Here is an 18,917-nt window from a genome sequence, read left to right as displayed (position 1 = left end):
AGAAGAAGAAGAAGAAGAAGAAGAAGAAGAAGAAGAAGAAGAAGAAGAAAAGAAGAAGAAGAGACTGTGGTCAGAAGAAAAACTGTCCATCTTCTTTATCAGAATGGGCCTGGCCACACACTACCCCTCCTCCTCTCCTTTCTGGCTAGACTCAGTGATGCATGCCGCATGATGGGGGTGGAGTTCTAAAGACCAAATGGGAGAACATGCCTCTCTAATGACCCATCAAAATTCTCTTGGGATTTATTCTTTCAGATCCATGAGAAGGAAGAAGAAGAGTTCAATGAGAAGAGTGAAAATGACTCTGGTATTAATGAGGAACCTCTTCTCACGGCAGATCAGGTATACTCTAACCAGGTTCCTGGGGGCTTCTTTTTCTTCCGAGAGAAACTTGCTGTATCCAAGAAGGTCAGGGGGGAAATTGTGCTCTGGTGGTACTAGCAGGGCCTCAGAATCAGAAGATTCTACTTTAATCTCTAATTGTTCAAAGTCAAATCTTCTAACTCTCAAGACACTGCTAACTGGATCTTAGACTAGCAGCTTAAATCTTTTTATGCCTCAACTTCCTTTTCTAGTTTGCAAGATTGTTTGCGAGACATTCAAGAAACACAAATATGATATTGAAACTTGGCTCAAATAGAGCCAATCTTTGTTAATAGGCAGACACTCTCCTTTAATTCATTTTGTCCTCGGTATTATAAACCATTGCTCTGGGAATTGGGACTCCTAAGATCAGAAAGACGTCAGGCATCTATTCTTGTCCTAGATGAGAACAGAAACATACCCAAGTTCCAGATTAGTCTTTCTTTGAATTAATCTTTTCTCATATTTAATTGTACATATCTCTTTCCTGTGTACACTCATGATGAAAAAGAGATGGATTATTAAGGGAAATTTGCAGTATTTGGTTGAAGTAAGTAGATTTTAGTTGTCATAAATTAATACTAACGGAGGATAGTAGTTAGCTTCTAGAGTCATTAGAGCATATTGTTTCTCAAAGTGAGGTCTTATAGAAATTCTGGGCCAGAAGTTATCCTTTAAGAGAAAGGCACAGAGACTATGGGGAAAAGGTGGGAGTTGTCTTTACCTTTACCTGTGATAAAAATAAAGACTGATGGGGACCAGTTAAGGAAAGAAAAAAGGGACTTATTGTTATTAGGGGGGAAAGTTAGGTCCTCAGAGATTGTGATTTGGTTAAGGGCGATGATAGAAGTGGAAAAGGGAGCTGTGATGTAGTAGATGCCAAAACAAGATCTTTATTGGCAAAAGACTAGGTAACTCATAGGAAAAAAAATGACCAAAAACAATTTAGGAAAAAAAAAGAGTAATAGCTTTTTCCTCCTGGGAATTTTTTAAAAAGCTAGTTCTTTCCTCCAACCCAGCCCCACTACCTCTACCTTTGAATGTGTCTAGCTTTTTTCTAGGCCAGTCTCCTTTTCTGCATATTTTGATACATATTCTCATACACTGATTTCTTTATATATTCTACCCATAGAAACCCATTGCTAAGTCGTCGTGTTCTCTCTAAGGATGATTAATGAAACTTGTGCCTGTGGTTCGCTGAACCTTGACTTTTGAAATGCATGTCTACCTGACGGCTCTCTGTGGTTGGGTCACAGATAATTGTGCTTCATTTCCCTTCCTTTAGGCTCATTGGCGTCCTAGGTTACAACCCTGAAGAAGAAATACTGCTGTTTTCATAGATCTGAACAGGAATATGAGTTGGTCATCCATTTTAACTCTGAATGTAACACTGTTTACCAAAAAAAAAAAACCCATTGTTTTTGGGCCATGGATGTCCATTTGTTAGAGTAATGAGTGGGAATAAGTAATCCTTGTTTCTTTTTCTTGACTTAGTGAATAAATCACATCTCTGAACCATACTTCTTGTCTTTAAAGCAGCGGTCTATGTCCAGTTTGTATTTATTTTATCTCTTCACATACAAATTGACAAAATAAGGTATTATTTATAAAAGCATTTTTTGCCCCTCCTATTGAATTCCACATACTATATTGAAATGGTGCCCACTGGTTGCACAACTGACCCATTCACTTGGTTTCTGAAACTTTCCTTTCCTCCTCCATTCATAAACAGTTAATATAAAAAGTGGCCCTTCCTTAATCTCTTGGGGGACTCATCCTTAGCACCTGCCAGGCTAAAAACTTTCCCCCTACCAAGTTTTTCATTTGAGGCCAGGAACCTAGGTTTCACTTAAACTCAGAAGGCCCCAGTTTAACTTTTCTGGCTCTACCATCCTTGCTTTCAATTGCTCAGGAAACTGTTTTGGTCCTGCCTCCCTCCCATGTAGGTTAGGTCTGGGTATATAGCCTTCTTCTTTACTTTAAATGTTTTCCACCCTCCCAAATGCATCAGGAACATTTCCTTCAAGTATTACAGTAACTAATGGACTGAATCCTACCCTGAAGTTGGGTGTGTAATATATTAGAAATAAAGTGCTCAGTGCTTTGAAGTAAATGGTCTCTTCCAGGCAGACCTGCTTGGTTCCTGAGTAGTGTAGTTCCAGTAAAGCACTCACCTAAATGGTCTTCTTGGAAGAGATTATTATCCCAAATGGACAAGTGCTTCATGTTTGAGGAGCAGTATATTTAAGTCCCTCCAGACATGGAGCAGTTATTATTATTCTTTCATATGAAGCATCAATAATGCTTTGTGAATTTTCCAGACCATCTAATTAGAAGTCTCTTGGACTCATCAAAGTTCAGATCAGAATGACCCGCTGTACAAAGCTGGATCAGCAACTATGTCAACCTGATAACCCCTGTCTGTGTTCTGACTCCTTGCCAGGTAATTGAAGAGATTGAAGAGATGATGCAGAACTCCCCAGACCCTGAGGATGAAGAGGAGGTTTTGGAGGAGGAGGATGGAGGGGAAACTTCATCCCAGGCAGATTCTATCCTCTTGCAAGAGATGCAGGCCTTGACTCAGACATTCAACAACAACTGGTCTTATGAAGGTGAAGGCTGCAAGTGGGTTGGAGCAGGGGCCTGGGGTGCAGGAAGCTGGGACATTGTCAGAGAGGAGAGCCTGGAGAAACCTGGAACATCAGAAGCCAGGTGTGATAGGAACTTCTCGCCCTGCTTCAAGAAATAAACCAAGATTAAAATACTTGAAAAAATGAAAGCAACTAAACAAAATAGAAGGGGGGAAATAACCAGTGGGTGATTGGAATGGCACAGTGTAGCAAAGAGAACACTAGGTTTGGAGTCAGAAGAGCTATGTTCAAAATCTGACCCTGCTACTTGCTACCTGTTTGACCTTGGGCAAAGGTTTATTTCAAATTTATCTTACTTTTCTCATCTATAAAATGAATTCTGAGGTTCCTGCCAGCTTTAAATCCTGTGACTCCATGATAACACTACAGAAGCAAGTTAGGTAGAACAATGTAAGTGATAAGTACAACATGAACGTGCTATTGCCTTAAAACAGCTAAGTTTCAGGTAAATGGCATCAGATATGAATAATGAAAAGCTGACTGCAGAGACATCATGACTGTGTTACTTGGAAAATAAAGTCTGGATGAATCATGAAAAGTATGAAACATGGAAAAATGTAAAATACAGGAAAGGTCATGCTTAGAAATAAATCCACCAATCTTTGGAGGATGATACAGCATGGAAGGTGGATCACAACAAGTGAGGCAGCTGATGGCACAGTAGATAGAGTGCTGGGCTTGGAGTCAGGAAGACCTAAGTTCAAATTCATCTTTATGTGCTTACTAGCTGGGTGACTGACCCTAGACAAATCACTTAACCCCTCTTTGTCTCAGTTTCCTCCTTCTTAGGTGAGAGGGTTAGACTCTATGACCCCTAACGTCCTTGCAGACTCTAAATCTATGATTCTTTGTTGTTATTGTTTTTGATTATTTTTATTTATTTTGTTAGTTTCCCAATTATATGTGAAAAAAATTTAACAATCATTTTTCAAAATTTTGAGTTCCAAATTCTCTCCCTCTATCCTGCTCCTCCTTTCTCCTTGATCAAAGCTTTGTTAAGTACAAATGTGGGAATGGGAATAGATGCTAATTGGAGAACGAAAATCAAGCACGTGAAAATTATTTGGTGTAGTCAAAATGAGAAGAAAAAGTGTTTTGGCAAATGTTATTATGATGGGCAGATTGATCCAACAATGACACTGACTGGCTGACAAAAGTGACCGGTACAAATGTCATATTTAAAATCAAGTCAAAAGTCAGAGAGAGGAAGGAACACAACCTCTACACATTAAAATCAATGACTCTGAACACCAGGAGCCAGACTCATAACAAACAGAAAGACTATTCAGATGAACAGAACAATTTTGTCTGCAGTGATGCTGCATCAGGAACCAGCTCCTCCCCTGGCACGATGCCCAGGCACTCAAATGTTGTAGCAAAGGTAAAAGCACTAAGCAAAAGGACTGGGAAGCAGCTGAAATACGTAATTAAATGGCAAAAATGGAGACCGGATGGGGACCTAGAATAGCTGGATAAAACAGGGGAAATGAGCTTGATCAGCAAGAGATTCAAAAATAAAAACTGAGGATGAATTTAGAAAGAAGCAAGTTGGGAAATGAGGGTAGGGAAGTGACTCAAAAAAGCAACTTTACAAATGAAAAAGCCTAAATGGAAAGTAAGTTTAGCTTGCTCCAGCCACCTTTTCTCTAAGATGACAGCAGAGTTTTTGCCACCTACTGGCCGGGTTTTTATTATTTGTTCCCCTTGGAGTTTTAACTCACAAAAGAGCAAAAATAAACATTAACAGTCCTTCTGTGATGTCTGTGGCCCTATGCTGTGAATTTCTCTAAAGGTGTGTGCTATACGAAATATCTGCACGCATGTATATACATCATCTATATCTATTATCTGTATAGATATGTGTGTATGTATATAAATATATATGTATATAAAGAGAAACAGAGAGAAAAGGACTCAGAGAGAGACAGAGTCAGAGAGAGGGAGAGAGAGAGAGAGAGAGAGAGAGAGAGAGAATGAGAGAAACTAGACCTGTTATTTCATTGGTCTAGGAAATTCCCAAGTGATGAAACTTCTTCAACAGGTCAGTACCTTCTCTGCAATTTACAGTCTTAGAGAGTTGTGTAGATAATGTATGTACACATATACACACAAATATATACATCTATGTTTAAAAGAGACTTCAGGGTGTCTTGGGGGTCACCACTCAAGTAGGTTCCGTGTGTTAGACTATATCTTGGTCAACCTCTGGGAATAAACAGCTCTCCCTCATTCCTTCTTGATACAGAGTCTGGATTAAGCCAGATAGATTTCCCTGGTTGTTGTTTATTTGAATATCAATGATGTTGAGGAGGCTATCTTCAAAGATCTGCGTCTCTATTATTTCTTGAATCCATTCCTCTCTATTCACACTAACATGGCCTGAGTTCAGGTCTTCACTTGGGACTACCATAATAGCCTCCTAATTGGTTTTCCTCCTTTCTAGACTCTCCTGTCTCCATGTATTAAGCTCCTACTCTGTACTAGGCATATAGTATACAGATTAATATGAAACAATCCATCTCCAGTTTAATTGGCAGAATCGTCATCCTAACACACAAATCCGACAATGTCACCACCACCATCACCAACAACCTTCAGTGGTTCCCTATCTTCTCTAAGATAAAATCTTAGTCTGGCATTCTAGGCCCTCCACAATTTGACTCTGAACTATCTTTCCAAACTTATTTCATAACATAGCATCTACAATCCCCTTAAGTTGTACCATTAGCTGCTTTCAACACCTTCCCTGCATTTGCACAGGCTCTCCCTCTAGAATTTCCTCTTCTCACTCCTCCCTCTTAGAACCTTTGTCTTCCTTCAAGGCATCACTGAGATGCCATCTCCTTCCTGCAACCTTCCCTGATGTTCACTATAGTTAATTCTCTCCCTCAAGTGACTGTGCACTTACTTGTCTGAGTCGATTTTATGTCTCCCCTCTGCACCTCCTCTCTCCCACCCCCCTCAAATGCAAGCTCCTTGAGGGCAGAGAGAATATTATTTTTGTACTCCAGGCACAAAGTCACCAAGTCCAGTGCCTTACACATAGTAAGCACTTAAGAGAGCACTTGAGGGAGGCAGAGCAGAAATGCACGTTCTTGTGGATGGTGGCCACTCTGGGAAGTGGGTCTAGGGCTAAGTTCTGTTCTCAGAATTCGATGAAGTCTCAAATCATCTTGTCCAACACCCTCATTTTATAGATGAGGAGGCTGAGAGGTTCAGGGACTTGCTTGTGGTTGGTCACCCACACAGCTGGTTGATGACAGCCTCTTGACTCAAAGTCTACAGCTCTTTCCATTGTAGTATATTGCCTTCTTCTGTGAATGATGCCAGTTCTTCTAGAAGAACCAGTGGGCATTATCTTCCAGTATGCTCTCCTGCTGTAGATCTAGCCTTCCTCAGTAGTGGTGTTTCCCACCTTGCCTTGTGGGAAAAGTGTAGATTGTGTTGGGCTTCTTTCTTACAGGACTGAGACACATGTCAGGGTCTGAGCTGGGTGAGCTGTTGGATCGGGTAGAAGGTGCTATCCGTGATTACTCCGAGGAACTGGTACAACAGCTTGCCAGGCGGGATGAGCTGGAGTTTGAGAAGGAAGTGAAAAATTCCTTTATCACCGTGCTTATTGAGGTCCAGAACAAACAGAAAGAGCAGAGAGAGCTGATGAAGAAGAGACGGAAAGAGAAAGGGTTGAGCCTGCAAAGTAGCCGAATAGAAAAAGGAAACCAGATGCCCCTCAAGGTGGGTAAAAAATCCCTGCAAGGGAGAAAACTAGTGGGTGCCAGATCCCTCTCCCCAGCAAATGTAGGGGGTGTGAGCAGCTCTATTCACCTGTAGAAATCCAGGTTCCGATTCAACCTTCCAGGGAACTTGTTATTGGCAAACATTCATTATGCGCTGGGTACAGAGAAGGACAAGGTATAGTTCTGGATCTCAGAGGTTTCCAATCTAGTCAAAAAGATAGAACCTATACATACAAAGAAGAATAACAAGTGTAACGTGCAATGCGCTTTACAGATGAACCTTGAGAAAAATGAGGGTCTTGGGTCTGGCATTTAGTATACAATAGAGATCTATTCCAGGATTCTGTATCTCTGGCCCTGACTTGTCTGCTAATAGTCCCGACTTGTCTGCTCAGACTTTTCAATGCCCTCTTGAGATCTCAAAGGTGAGAAGTGAGCTGAGGGCTGATCAGGACCTTAACAGGATTATTTGGGCCAATGCTTCCCTGTCAGTACAGGTACACATTGGAAGCCAAGGCCCTCTGACAAACACTATAACAATGGTTTCATGATTCTGTTTTCTGTCAAAGGACCTTGTTTCATCTGACCAAACTTTATGGAAGCATTTAATTTTCTTTTTTAATGCCCTTGCCTGTTCTGGGAGACCAGAAGGAAGTGAGATCAGAGATTCAGAGAATCCATGTATCTACTGAGATTGGGGGACCTGGCTCACTGAGGGTGTAATAGTTATTCCTTTACATGGGGCTACTCAGGCTTGGTTTGTAGCTCTAGACTGACCCAATGTCCTAATGTACTTACCCACAAAACAACATGTGGATGTATATAGTTCTTAGGATTCAGGAAGGGCCCAGAAATCTCAAGGGTGGAAAGGTCCAAAGCTCAGAAAGGCCTTTGCCTATCTAGAGTCCCTTTCTTGTCTTTTCCAGCGCTTCAGCATGGAGGGGATCTCCAACATCCTGCAGACTGGTATTCGACAGACCTTTGGCAACTCAGGAACTGATAAACAGGTATGAGCATCATCTCTAGCACCCAGATTCTGGCCCCTGCAATTCAACTTCCCTGAACAAAGGATGAGAGTGATAGATGATTCAGCAAAGTCTCTACAGCATTTCTTTTTCATTTAAGAAAGAGAATATTCTTTAGAGATTAGAAATATTCTTTAGGGATCTTTAGAGGGGAGGATGAGAGAATAGGTAAATAGAAAATATGGAAGGGTGTTTAGATCTATGGGAATGGGAGGATAGGGGAGGGATCCTTGGAGAGGGGTAGGCAAGTCATAGGAGGGCAAGGTAGTGGGTAAAAATAAAGTAGAGGATGCAGGAGGGATAGGAAGCAAGAGATATGCATATACATAAAAACAAAGATCAGGAGTAGAATAGGTTTGGGAAAGTATACGTCTGTATATGTATGTATATATGTGTATGTGTATGTATATATCTATAGCTATGGAAAAACATCTAAACTTTATTGTGGCCTGGGTAGGGGTTGAGGGAGGGGAAAAAAAGAACAAAGTAAAACAGTGCACGGCAGAGAACAAAAGAAAACTCACAAGGAAGCAACAAAGAGATGGACAATTCTCAACACGAGTATTATTTATCGTATAGGGTTTCATGAAAGGAAAATTTGTTATTATATATTTTGAATCCTCTCATATTCTGCGATGTACATGACATGCTTTTTATTTCTTTCTAACTTAAGTTCCAGCATTTAAGTTTATGATATGTTTTTGTTTCTTTTTTTTATTCCCTATTTGTGTTTTGGCATTTGAGGCTAAAGTAAAATTTGGGGGGAAAAAAGAGAATATTCCTTATCAAAAACCTGGTGAAAGTCACAAAGCATAGGTGCCACATAAAATGACAGTCAAGGCAGCTTGAGATAACCACTGAGTGACTGATACACCACAGACTAGGCCCAAAGAACCCCCCTTTTCTGAGATTTGGATTCCATGTAAGACTTGTTCTCTGCTGCATGAGGTCCTGTGTAGCTCTCCCATGGATCTGACTGGACCTTCAACCCACACTATATGTATTTAAAATTCCCAAATCACAAAATCATATTTCCTTTTCAACTCCATTTTGCCATTTTCCCACTGGGGAGCAACCTAGATCTCTTTCTGATTACTAAGGCAAAACATAGGATTAAAAAAAATAGAATAAGTTCTTATTTGTCTTGTTTTTTAAAATTAGAATAAGTTCTTGTCTGATTTCTTAGAAATTAGAATAACTTACTTGCCTGATTTAAAAAAAATAGAATACGTTTGTGTTTGTCTAGGGAATAGACCAGATGACCTCTCAAGTTCTCTACCAGTCATAGCTATTAATTGACTGGGGGTCCTTGGTTTTGTTGCAGAGGCACCAATTAAAACCAGCAGAGGGAGCATATCCAACACTCAGGACTACTGGCATTATTGTGCATTGCTTTCCTGTCATTTTTGACAAAGGAGTCATAGACTGTTGAACTTTAGAAATGGAAGAACCTTAGAAAGGATCTATCCTAATCTTCGCTTTACAGGTGAAGACCCCAAGGTTCACAGAGGTGAACTGGCTGGCTCAAAGTTACACAGGTAGTCAGAACAAGAACTTCTGTCATATTATACTTTGAAACATAAAGAACTGTCCCTAGCCAGAAATGAAGCATTAGTATTTTCTAAATGGGTAAAGCAGGGGTGGGGAACCTGCGGCTTCAAAAGCCACATGTAACCCCATAGGTCCTCAAGTGCAGCCCTTTGGTGGAATCCAAAGCCAAAGGTCTGCACTTGAGGACCTAAAGAGCCACATGTGGCCTTGAGGCTGCAGGTTCCCTATTCCTGGAATAAAGATACCTGGGAGAACTATTTTTTTTCCCAATTCAATTAAAATCATTTGCTGCCTAGAGTGTCCATAGCACACGGTAGGCACTGGATTCTGAGGACCTGGGTTTTAATTCCCACAATAATATTTTAAAAGCTTAGTAACTGTGAACCCAAGTCTTCATCTCTCCAAGTCTGTTTCCTCATCTGTAAAGAGGGGATCAGAATGGTTACACTGCCTTGGAGACACGCTTTACAAAATGTAAAGCTTTATAGAAATGTGAGCTATTATTAATATTGCAAAGTCTGCATTCGTCTTTTGAATTTGTCTGTTGAAATCCTCTGATGTTAGATGCTGCTCCTGTTTCTACCATGAGGCCCTCAAGTTGGGAGGATTAGGGATAGTTGCTTCATACGGAATCAGAAAGACCTGGGTTCAGATGTCACCAACACTGACTAGCTGAGCCAGTCTCTTAACCTCTTGAAGTCTCAGTTTCATCATCTATAAAATGAAGCAGTTGCCTTAAGAACCCTTTCAGTTTTAAACCAGTAATCCCATGATCCCCAATTCTCATACTTCTTTTGTGTACATTTTCTGTTGTGTTTTAGAACTTCCATCATATGCCACATTTCCCACTAGATTATAATCTTAAAGGCAAGGACTGTGTCATTTTCATCTGGGATCTCCACTAGCCAGGAAAGTGCCTTGGACGTAGGATAAATGTGTATTGAATTTAAATGAAGTAGAGAAGATAGCTGTAGGAGTTGGCTATCCAGTGCTTAAATGATGGGCCCCTGAAGATGGGAATGATATTGTCAAGGAGACTCCTGAAACAGGAACATGTCATTTTATTATTGCTGGGTTTGGGTTCAAATCTTGACTGTGTTTGAATCTGTACCTGTGTGATATTGAACAAGTCACTAAACCCCTCTGGGTTTCCATATCTTTGTTTCTAAAATGAGGAAGCTGGATTAAAAGAAATCTCAGGTCCCTTCCCTCAAAGCTCGAAATCTCTGATTCTTTGACCTAATTGTGAGAATATTCCTAAAGTACTAGGCCTTATCTAGGAAAAAAAAGCATCCTGTTCGTGAAAACAAATAGTCCTAAGACTATCTAAGAAGACTGAAAAAGTTCCTTTTTCAGGTCTCATTCCTCCTGCCCGATTCTCCTCTTAAATGCCCTTGTATTTCCTTTGCAGTATCTGAACACAGTCATCCCCTATGAAAAGAAGGCCTCGCCTCCATCAGTGGAAGATCTGCAGATGCTGACAAACAGTAAGTTCTTTTGTCCCTTCTCTGTGACTCCCTCCTTTTAAACACCCCCTCCAGGGCCCTGAGTGAAATCCCCTGGAGTCTGTGTTCAGCTGGTCAGAATGTATTCCTCATAAGCTTCATCAGCCTGCTGCTTGAATGTGTAAAATTAGGATATAATCAGAAAAGCCCAAGGCTGCTTTCATCCATTGCCTATAGGGAAAAAAAGAGGCTTGCTTGGGAAGTCTTATTCAGACCAGAACAATCCATGGCTGAATTGTGTCTCTCAGTACCTGGAAATACTCTCCCTTGACGACTTCCCTTTCCTTGTATGTAAGTGCATTTAACTGATCCATTACCAGCTTTCCCGTTTCTCCTCCCTAACCCCTTCCCCCCAAAAGGGCAGGGAGCTCAGTGTGAAGAGCTCTCTGTTCTGATGGAGACACTGGCTGTCTGGGGAGGGGCAGGGCAAGAATAGAAAGGAAGACTCATTCTTAAGGAAAACAAGGAGAGAAAGTGCCTTTATTTCCCTTGTCAGCAAATGGCTATGTCCTCTTTGGGTCTACTTTCAAACATTCACAAACACTCTGAGCTGCAGGAGGAAACAGTATGTCATAAATAGTCTTTTGTAGGCAAAATAGATTTATACACATCAAACATTACAACCCCCCAAAGGGCTTGGTTGGGGGCTGGGGAAGGCATGGTGTTAGCCACTAATGCCAGCTCCACTCTTTTAAGAATAGAAATACCCAAGGCTGAGATGCTGTGACAGGCTGGGTGGATTCTGGAGAGCCTTCATCTCCCTGGCAACGGTGCACTGCAGAGAATGACACAGACCAGGCTGCCTCCCCCATTGAGGCAGTGAGCAAAGTGGGAGGGGAGTGAGCTTTGTGATGGTTTGATACCCCAGGGCTTTCTCAGGAGGAGAGGAAGAAACAGGAGCTATCTCTTCGGCAGAGGAAGGTGCCTGCTGGGACCTAGTGCTAAAGGTGACCAAACGTTTCCGATTATATCAGTTTGGAGACCTAAAGCAGGAGGCTCCAGTGTGAGGGAAGCTCCAATATGGAGGAAAAATAGACACATCTTCAGGTGGAGAGAAATCAACAGACAGCTCGTCCTTGAGAATCTGGAATTTTCATTTCAAAGTACATTGCTGTTTTCTTCTGTAGTTTTTAAAGTTCTTTCTTCTTATTCATAGGAAATATTTTAAAAGGCAGAAATACAAAGTTATGTATGGATGTGTGTATGCATTTGTGGTTTTAGAAATTATCCTATTTTGGATAATCATAGAATCTGAATTGGAAAATCTAGTCCACTTCCTTATTTAATAGGTCCAAGATCATTGCACTGGAATCCAGGTCAATTCTCAATTCAATCCAAGAAGGATTTAGTAAAAAGCCTACTGTGTGCTAGTTACTGGAAACACAGAGACAAAAACAAAATGGCCCATGCCCCAACAAATCTTATATTCAACTACAGAGGGTTCCCAATTTAATGTTCTTTCCACCACACTCAGGGGTGTGCTGGTAAAAGTTTAACAACAAGCTTTTCTGAAAAGCGGGAGGCATTTCTAGGCTTAGTCTATACTATTTACTTTTTCTCTATCACTTTCTTAAGTCTAGACAATCAACAAAACAATACCTCAAACTCTGATTTGTGGTGCTTGCCAATTTCTGAGGTGTAAATGCTCACACTGAAAATTTAACAACCCTCTTTCCTCTTCTGCCAATCTAACTAATCTGGATTCAGCCCAGTCTTGACTACAACTATCACCAGGAGCTTAATATTTATAGTTCAGCTTTCATCATTATTTAAAAGAAAAAGAAATCAATTCATTATAGATATAAATAATAATTATGAATACAGGGGGCAGAGCCAAGATGGCAAAGTAAAAGCAGGAATATAGCACGAAATTCTTACATTTTTTTGAAGTTTTGTAGGTTTATTTTCATTTCTAGCAAGTGCCTATAGATTATAGGATCCTAGATTTGGAGTTGGAAGGAACCTTAAGGATCACATAACATAGTGCTGGAAAATTCGAATAGAAATAGATCCCTGCAGGCTCTTAGATTCAGAGATTAACATTATCTGTGTTGTGTTGTAGGACAAGTAGGTGGCCAATGGATAGAGCACTGGGCTTAGAATCAGGAAGACTCATCTTTCTGAGTTCAAATCTGGCCTCAGACACGTACTAGCTGTGTGACCCTGGGCAAGTCACTTAACTCTGTTTGCCTCAATTCCTCATCTATAAAATGAACTGGAGAAGAAAATGGCAAACCACTTCAGTATCTTTGCCAAGAAAACCCCAAAACAGGGTGATGAAGAGTTGGGCAGAACTGAAATGACTCAACAACGAATGTATTTTTCTTTATTTTGTTATAAACAATTCCCAACTACATTTTAATCTGGGGAGTTTTGTGGGCCGCACTGAGTTTGACACCTCGGATCTAGGCCAGTCTCTCCCTCCTCCTCTTACAGAAGCACAGATCATAACATGACATTGATTTGATGATGATGACAATGATAACTAGCATTTATATTTGGACCAGTTGTGTGAGACCCTCTCCTTTGAGCAGCTTCCCTCATGTGGACCTGGGAATAACTCTGTTGTCCTCGAATCAAGGAATCGGAGGCCAAAGACGTACACGGCTGCTATGGTGGTACAACTCATCCCAACTGAGGATTTTAGGATGGCCAGCTCTGACAATCACTGTTGACTAATGACATCTCTGTATTGACTTTCAGTGGAGATCTACTTTGTTTCTGTCATGCACTCTGCACATGCTTTCTTGACAGGCATTCCCAGTTGACACAGTTGAACAGCTTATCTGACAGCAGAGAGCAAAAATGATATAATAATAATAATAGTGATAAAAACCCAGAGGTCAACCAACCAGCTGCAAGCTCCTTGCTAGATGTGGATTTATCTCACAAGTTCTGGTCTTGTCCCCAATCTGCTGTTAGACACCTGAAGACACCTACTTCCACCCTACTCTGGCCACTCCTGCTTCAGTCTCACTTGAAGGTTCTCCCCTCATGACCTAAGTTTCATTTTCCTACCTTGAAACTAGGCAAAAAAAGAGGAGGCTACTGATTGCAAAAATGTAGTAGTTGGGAAATAGAGGCAGACAGTCCACCATTTTTATTGTCCTTTCTGTTTCCATCCACTGTCTGTCTCCTTTTTGGATACAGCCACCTTCCTGAAAGATATTCTGTGGCGACCTTCTTTGTTATGAATTTTTGCGAGATACTTTATTTAACAGGATGTATTTCTCAATCACACACTCCCCCAAATGCTAATACACTTCTTCCCAGACCGTCTTGTATTTAACTATATTTATTTATATTTGTTCTCTTAATATTTGTTCTGTATATACTTATGTATGTATTTGTCTCTGTCATTTGAATGTAACCTTCTTAAATGTTAGGATTGTTTCATCCTTTGTATTTGTAATCCCACTGCCTGCACAGTGCCTGGCTGCACTGATAGGAGCTTAATAAATGCTTGCTGATTGATTCAAGACTACAGAAATAAAAGTTACCAAAACACTTGGCTAAAAATTCCTTAGGTTATAACACTTCACTCTTGTGAGTAGTTCTCTCTCCTTAGGAAGACTTTAAGTAACTTGTTCAGAGGGACTTCTCATTATCTTCATAAATCTAGCCCTGTGATGGCAGATTGTAGATGCTTAGTAATTTTATTTATTTATTTATTTTTTTAAAGCAATTGGGGTTAAGTAACTTGCTCAAGGTTACACGGCCAGTTATTTCTGGGTGTGGTGCTAAGTATCTGAGCCCAGATGTGATCCCCAGGTCATCCCGACACTGGAGCCGGTGCTCTTACTCGCTGAGCCACCTGGCCACCCCTGATGTTTAGTAATTTTAACATGTTTTTTTATTTGATGTCTTTTTTAATATCATTGTAATTTTCCCCAGTATTTCCCTCCTCTCCATATACTTGCCCTGAAATCCAGAGATCTACCAAATATAACAAACAGCATTTCTAATGATTAAAAAAAGGAAAAAAGAGGGGGGATCAGCATTATTGATCAATATGAAAAGAGTCTGAAAACATGTGCAATATATTTTTCTAATACTTGTGGAGCTCCCACATCTGCAAAAGGAAAGGAGGGGGAAGTGCCATCTTACAGCACAACTTTTGAGCTATGATGCTTAATACAAAGGTTCAGTTGAATCTCACTGCTATTAATGAACATGAGAAAAGAATTTTTAAAATAACTTCAAGTAATTGGCCTAATCTTTGAGGATGCCTACTAATCAGATATTCAGTGATTTAGAGTTTTATTCTTGTTCAGAGCTTGGGTAACAACCTACAAATTTGTCTTGAGTACTTAATTTTATTTTATTTTTTGCTTATTAGCATGGGCAAAAGAATGTATTGGAATTATCAGTTTATTCTCTTTGATTTGAGGTTAATGTACAAGTATATTTTTTGCATAGCCTTAATCAGTGTATATATGCTATTTCATAATTCTGGGGTTGGTTTTTTTTTTTCACTTATTTGACATACACATCTCTAAGTATCAACATAGTTTACATACTTGTCATTTAGTGGTAATATAGTATTTGTATTAATATATTATAGGAGCAAGTAGGTGGTGCAGTGGATAGGGTTCTGGGCCTAAAGTCAGGGAGACCTGAGTTCAAATCTGACCTCAGATACCAGTTGTGTACCTTAACGAAGTCACTTGACCTGTTTCCCTCAGTTTCCTCAACTGTTAAATGGGGGAAATAACAGCACCTACCTCAAAGGGTTGTTGTGAGGATCAAATAAGATAATATTTATATAACAGCACAGTACCTGGTATGTAGTAGGTGATGTGTGTGTGTGTGTGTGTGTGTGTGTATCCTTTCTCTTCCATAGTTTGCCTAGCCATTCCCTTGTTGCTGACCACTTAGATTGTTTTCAGTTTTCCTATGATATAAACATCATTGCTTTGGATATCACTTTGTATGGATTTTTTTTCTCTTTTGGATTATTTCCTGTGGTATATTCCCCAAAAGTGGGGTTACTGGATCAAAGGGTGTGAGCCCTTATGTATTGCCAGATCACTTTTCCAAAAACTGTTTTACAATGCTGCAAGATTTGTATAGATAGATGTTTCCCTGTATTACCAACTTTGGGTTTCAAATTGCTTATTTATTTGTGATGGAGTCCCAAGTAGATGATGGTACCCTAAGGGTTTTTTAATTTGCATTTCTGAAACTGTACATTTTTGCATTTTAGAGTTCAGCATTAGCTGCTAGTCCCTCCGTAAGCTTTTCCATCTCCTTTAACAACTTAGGATAGCTGATTTGTGACAAAGAGAACATCATTGAGCTTTGGTGCTTATATATTTAATCACTGCTTAGGTTTTCATAATCACTGGCCTGTCAGCCATTCGGCGCTTGGTCAGTTTGTTGGTTGGATAATTGGCCTTAGCAAGTGAACTGCATGCCATAAGTCAATGTCCTGCCCCATTTCTATCTCCTTTCTCCTAGTTCTCTTTGCCATGAAGGAAGATAATGAGAAGGTGCCTACATTGCTGACGGACTACATTTTAAAAGGTAAGAATAATAGTCCCATGCCATCCTGAGCAGAAGAGTCCCTCTGGGGACCTCTTATGGCTTCCTGTCCCTGGTCTTTGAAGCCAATCTGAGGTTTCTCTAGAGCTCAGCAAGGTGAATCTGTGCTAGAAGAAAAGTCCTGAATAAACAGGTTTTACAGAGACAAAGCAGGTTACTCTAGGTATTTAGCCTTCTGGGGAACTGAGAAATAGATCCCAGCCCCTCCTAATTATAGGAGTGAAGCCAGATGTAGAGTAAAGAAAACAAGAAGCAGCTTGGGGAAATTGGCCAGAAGAGGACAGACAGGCTGCAAGACTGAGGGCATTCTAACTTGGAAAAAAAAAAAAAGCTAAGGCTGACTTTCATAATCATTTTAAAGTATATAGGAAAATCAAACCTATAGTAAAGCATAGGAACGTTGTTTCCATAGTGAGACAAGATTGAAATTATAATGGAAAGAATTTAATTTAGATTTAGGGAAACTTTTCTGCTGCAAGGGTAGTAAGATAATGGAACGACTTTTCTGAGGCGACTAGGACATTTCTTTACCGGTTTTGTTGGTGTGGTATCTGCAGGACCTCTTGAGGTTTCTTTTGATCTTTGATTCACTGAAATGGTAAATAAATTCATCATTAACTCTTCAGAACTCCTGTACCCAACCGATTATTAAATTTGCAGGTGAGAGGCAGAACTGTGTTCCACAAAGTTAATGACAGATTGGAATAATGGACTGAACCTAATAAGGTGAAATTTAATCAGGATAAATGTAAAGCACTATGCTTGGGTCTAAATCATCAACTTTGCAAGTGCAGGATGGGAGACAAAAATAAAAAGACAAAGTAAAAGTACATGTGAAAGAGATGGAGGGAGAGGGCAGGGGAAAGGAGATAGTGGATCAAATATAAGTGAGTAGAGTGACATGAAAGAAGAAAAAAAAATCTAACATGATCTTAGATTGCATTAAGAGAGGCACAGTGTACAGAATAAAGGAGGTAACAGTTCCATTGTGTACTGTCCTGGTCAGAACAAAGCTAGAGTATTGTATTTAATTTAGGCATCCTGTTTTAGGAAGGATAGTGGCAAGCTGGATAGCATCAGGGGGTGGTGACAAAGATGATGATGGAACTGGAGCAGACTCTGCTGTTGTGGGAGAAGCAGCTGGAGGAAGTGAGAATGTTTAGACTGTAGAAGAGAAGACTCAAGGGGACATGACAACTTTAAGTATTTGAAAGGCTGTCATGTGGAAGACTGATTTGATTTATTATGCCTGGTCCCATAGGGTGTAACTAGGACCGATGGGAAGACATCACAGAGAGGCAGATTTCAGCTATTGTTAGGAAAATTATTAGGAGAAACTTCCTGACAACTAGAACAATTGTTGGGATGTCAAAGAGGAATTTTCCTGTCCAAAGATCTTTCAGTCCATTTTATCTCTGAGTTTCTTTCCAAACCTGGGATTCAGCTCTCCTGATGGGTTCATTGGTGGCTCTCTGATTAGGATGGTGCAGAGTGAAGTTCTCATGACTGGTGGTTTGCCAGCTGGAGCTTGAGCTGGGCAGGTCCTGGTTACATGAGTCCTGATCTATCTCCTCTTCTCTTTTCTAGTGCTCTGTCCAACTTAACCTTGCCCTTTGGAGCACCCCAGCTGCAGGAGGTGGCTGGGCAAGAGAGTCATTCCATCGCAGGGACTGCATGACACCATGTAACCTCCGACGTGTATTTCAATGTGTATAGCATAACCTGGATTAAACATGAGCAAACGCGGGATCCTTTGCTGTTGGCTTCTAGTCCTAGTAATCATTGGATGCATGAATGAGGGGCAGGGCTAGTGACGTCTATTCCTCTCTGCCTGGGTCGGAGGAAGACAGATGCTTTTACCACTGACTATGTATTCTGGCTCCAGCCCTCAAAACACAGCTTACTCTATGAGACTAATTTTGAAATAAACACTCATTTAATTAACCCTTGTCTTATTTATTGAAGCATGGCTCAGATTTCTCTTTCTCTCCCCTCCTCTCTATCCTAGGACCTCCATTTAAGGAAGGTCACACAATTGGCTCCTCATCCTGGACAGTATATACGAAAACTCTATTTAGGAACCAGAAAAATAGAATACGGTGCTAAGTATTCAGTGGGGAGATATGTGGGAGGCATTGAGGATCTCTGTGAAATATACTTTGGGATGGGAGGCAAGAGAGGTGAACACCATTTTAGGTTAGCCACAGTCACAAAAGCAGTAGCATACAATACCATTTTTCTTCTCGGTGACTTTGTGCAGAGCAACACACCATATTTTTTTCAGTACCTCATTTAGAAGGCAGGGAAAAGGAGAGGACTGTCATCTGACTGCTTTACCAAAAAATGCTGGTGGTATATGAAACATGGCAGCACTTCCTGGTTGGCTCCTTAGTTTGCCACAGGTAGAAGACAGTTTTCTACTTGTGGTGAAAGCCAAATATGGTGAAATTTCAGTATGTCAAATGTCAAATATGACATTTCACTAAATGTGGTGAAAGCCATCCCTAGAGTACATTCCCCCCTCAGTCAAGACTGGGTAAT

General features: G+C 40.4%; 1 protein-coding gene across 6 annotated transcripts in view; it reads left to right on the top strand.

Moving 5' to 3' along the window:
- Nucleotides 1–18,320, top strand: part of FEZ1 (fasciculation and elongation protein zeta 1) — a 95,280-nt gene extending 76,960 nt beyond the window's left edge. For all 6 annotated transcript variants that reach the window (XM_069080526.1, XM_069080528.1, XM_069080527.1 and 3 more), the window contains exons 4-10: nt 256–342; nt 2,807–2,975; nt 6,478–6,749; nt 7,678–7,758; nt 10,739–10,814; nt 16,293–16,358; nt 17,964–18,320. In XM_069080526.1, the coding sequence (XP_068936627.1) occupies nt 256–342; nt 2,807–2,975; nt 6,478–6,749; nt 7,678–7,758; nt 10,739–10,814; nt 16,293–16,358; nt 17,964–17,980 (768 nt within the window). In that variant the 3' untranslated portion in view covers nt 17,981–18,320. The remainder of the gene's footprint in view (nt 1–255; nt 343–2,806; nt 2,976–6,477; nt 6,750–7,677; nt 7,759–10,738; nt 10,815–16,292; nt 16,359–17,963) is intronic.
- The last annotated feature ends 597 nt before the right edge of the window (nt 18,321–18,917 follow it).

Source organism: Petaurus breviceps, unplaced genomic scaffold, assembly GCF_028583685.1.
Source record: "Petaurus breviceps papuanus isolate PSGF00001 unplaced genomic scaffold, PetGlider_PUasm1.0 91133, whole genome shotgun sequence".
NCBI classification, from domain to species: domain Eukaryota; kingdom Metazoa; phylum Chordata; class Mammalia; order Diprotodontia; family Petauridae; genus Petaurus; species Petaurus breviceps.
The sequence above is the reverse complement of the archived record's forward strand: the minus strand, read 5'-3'. Positions and strand labels throughout refer to the sequence as shown.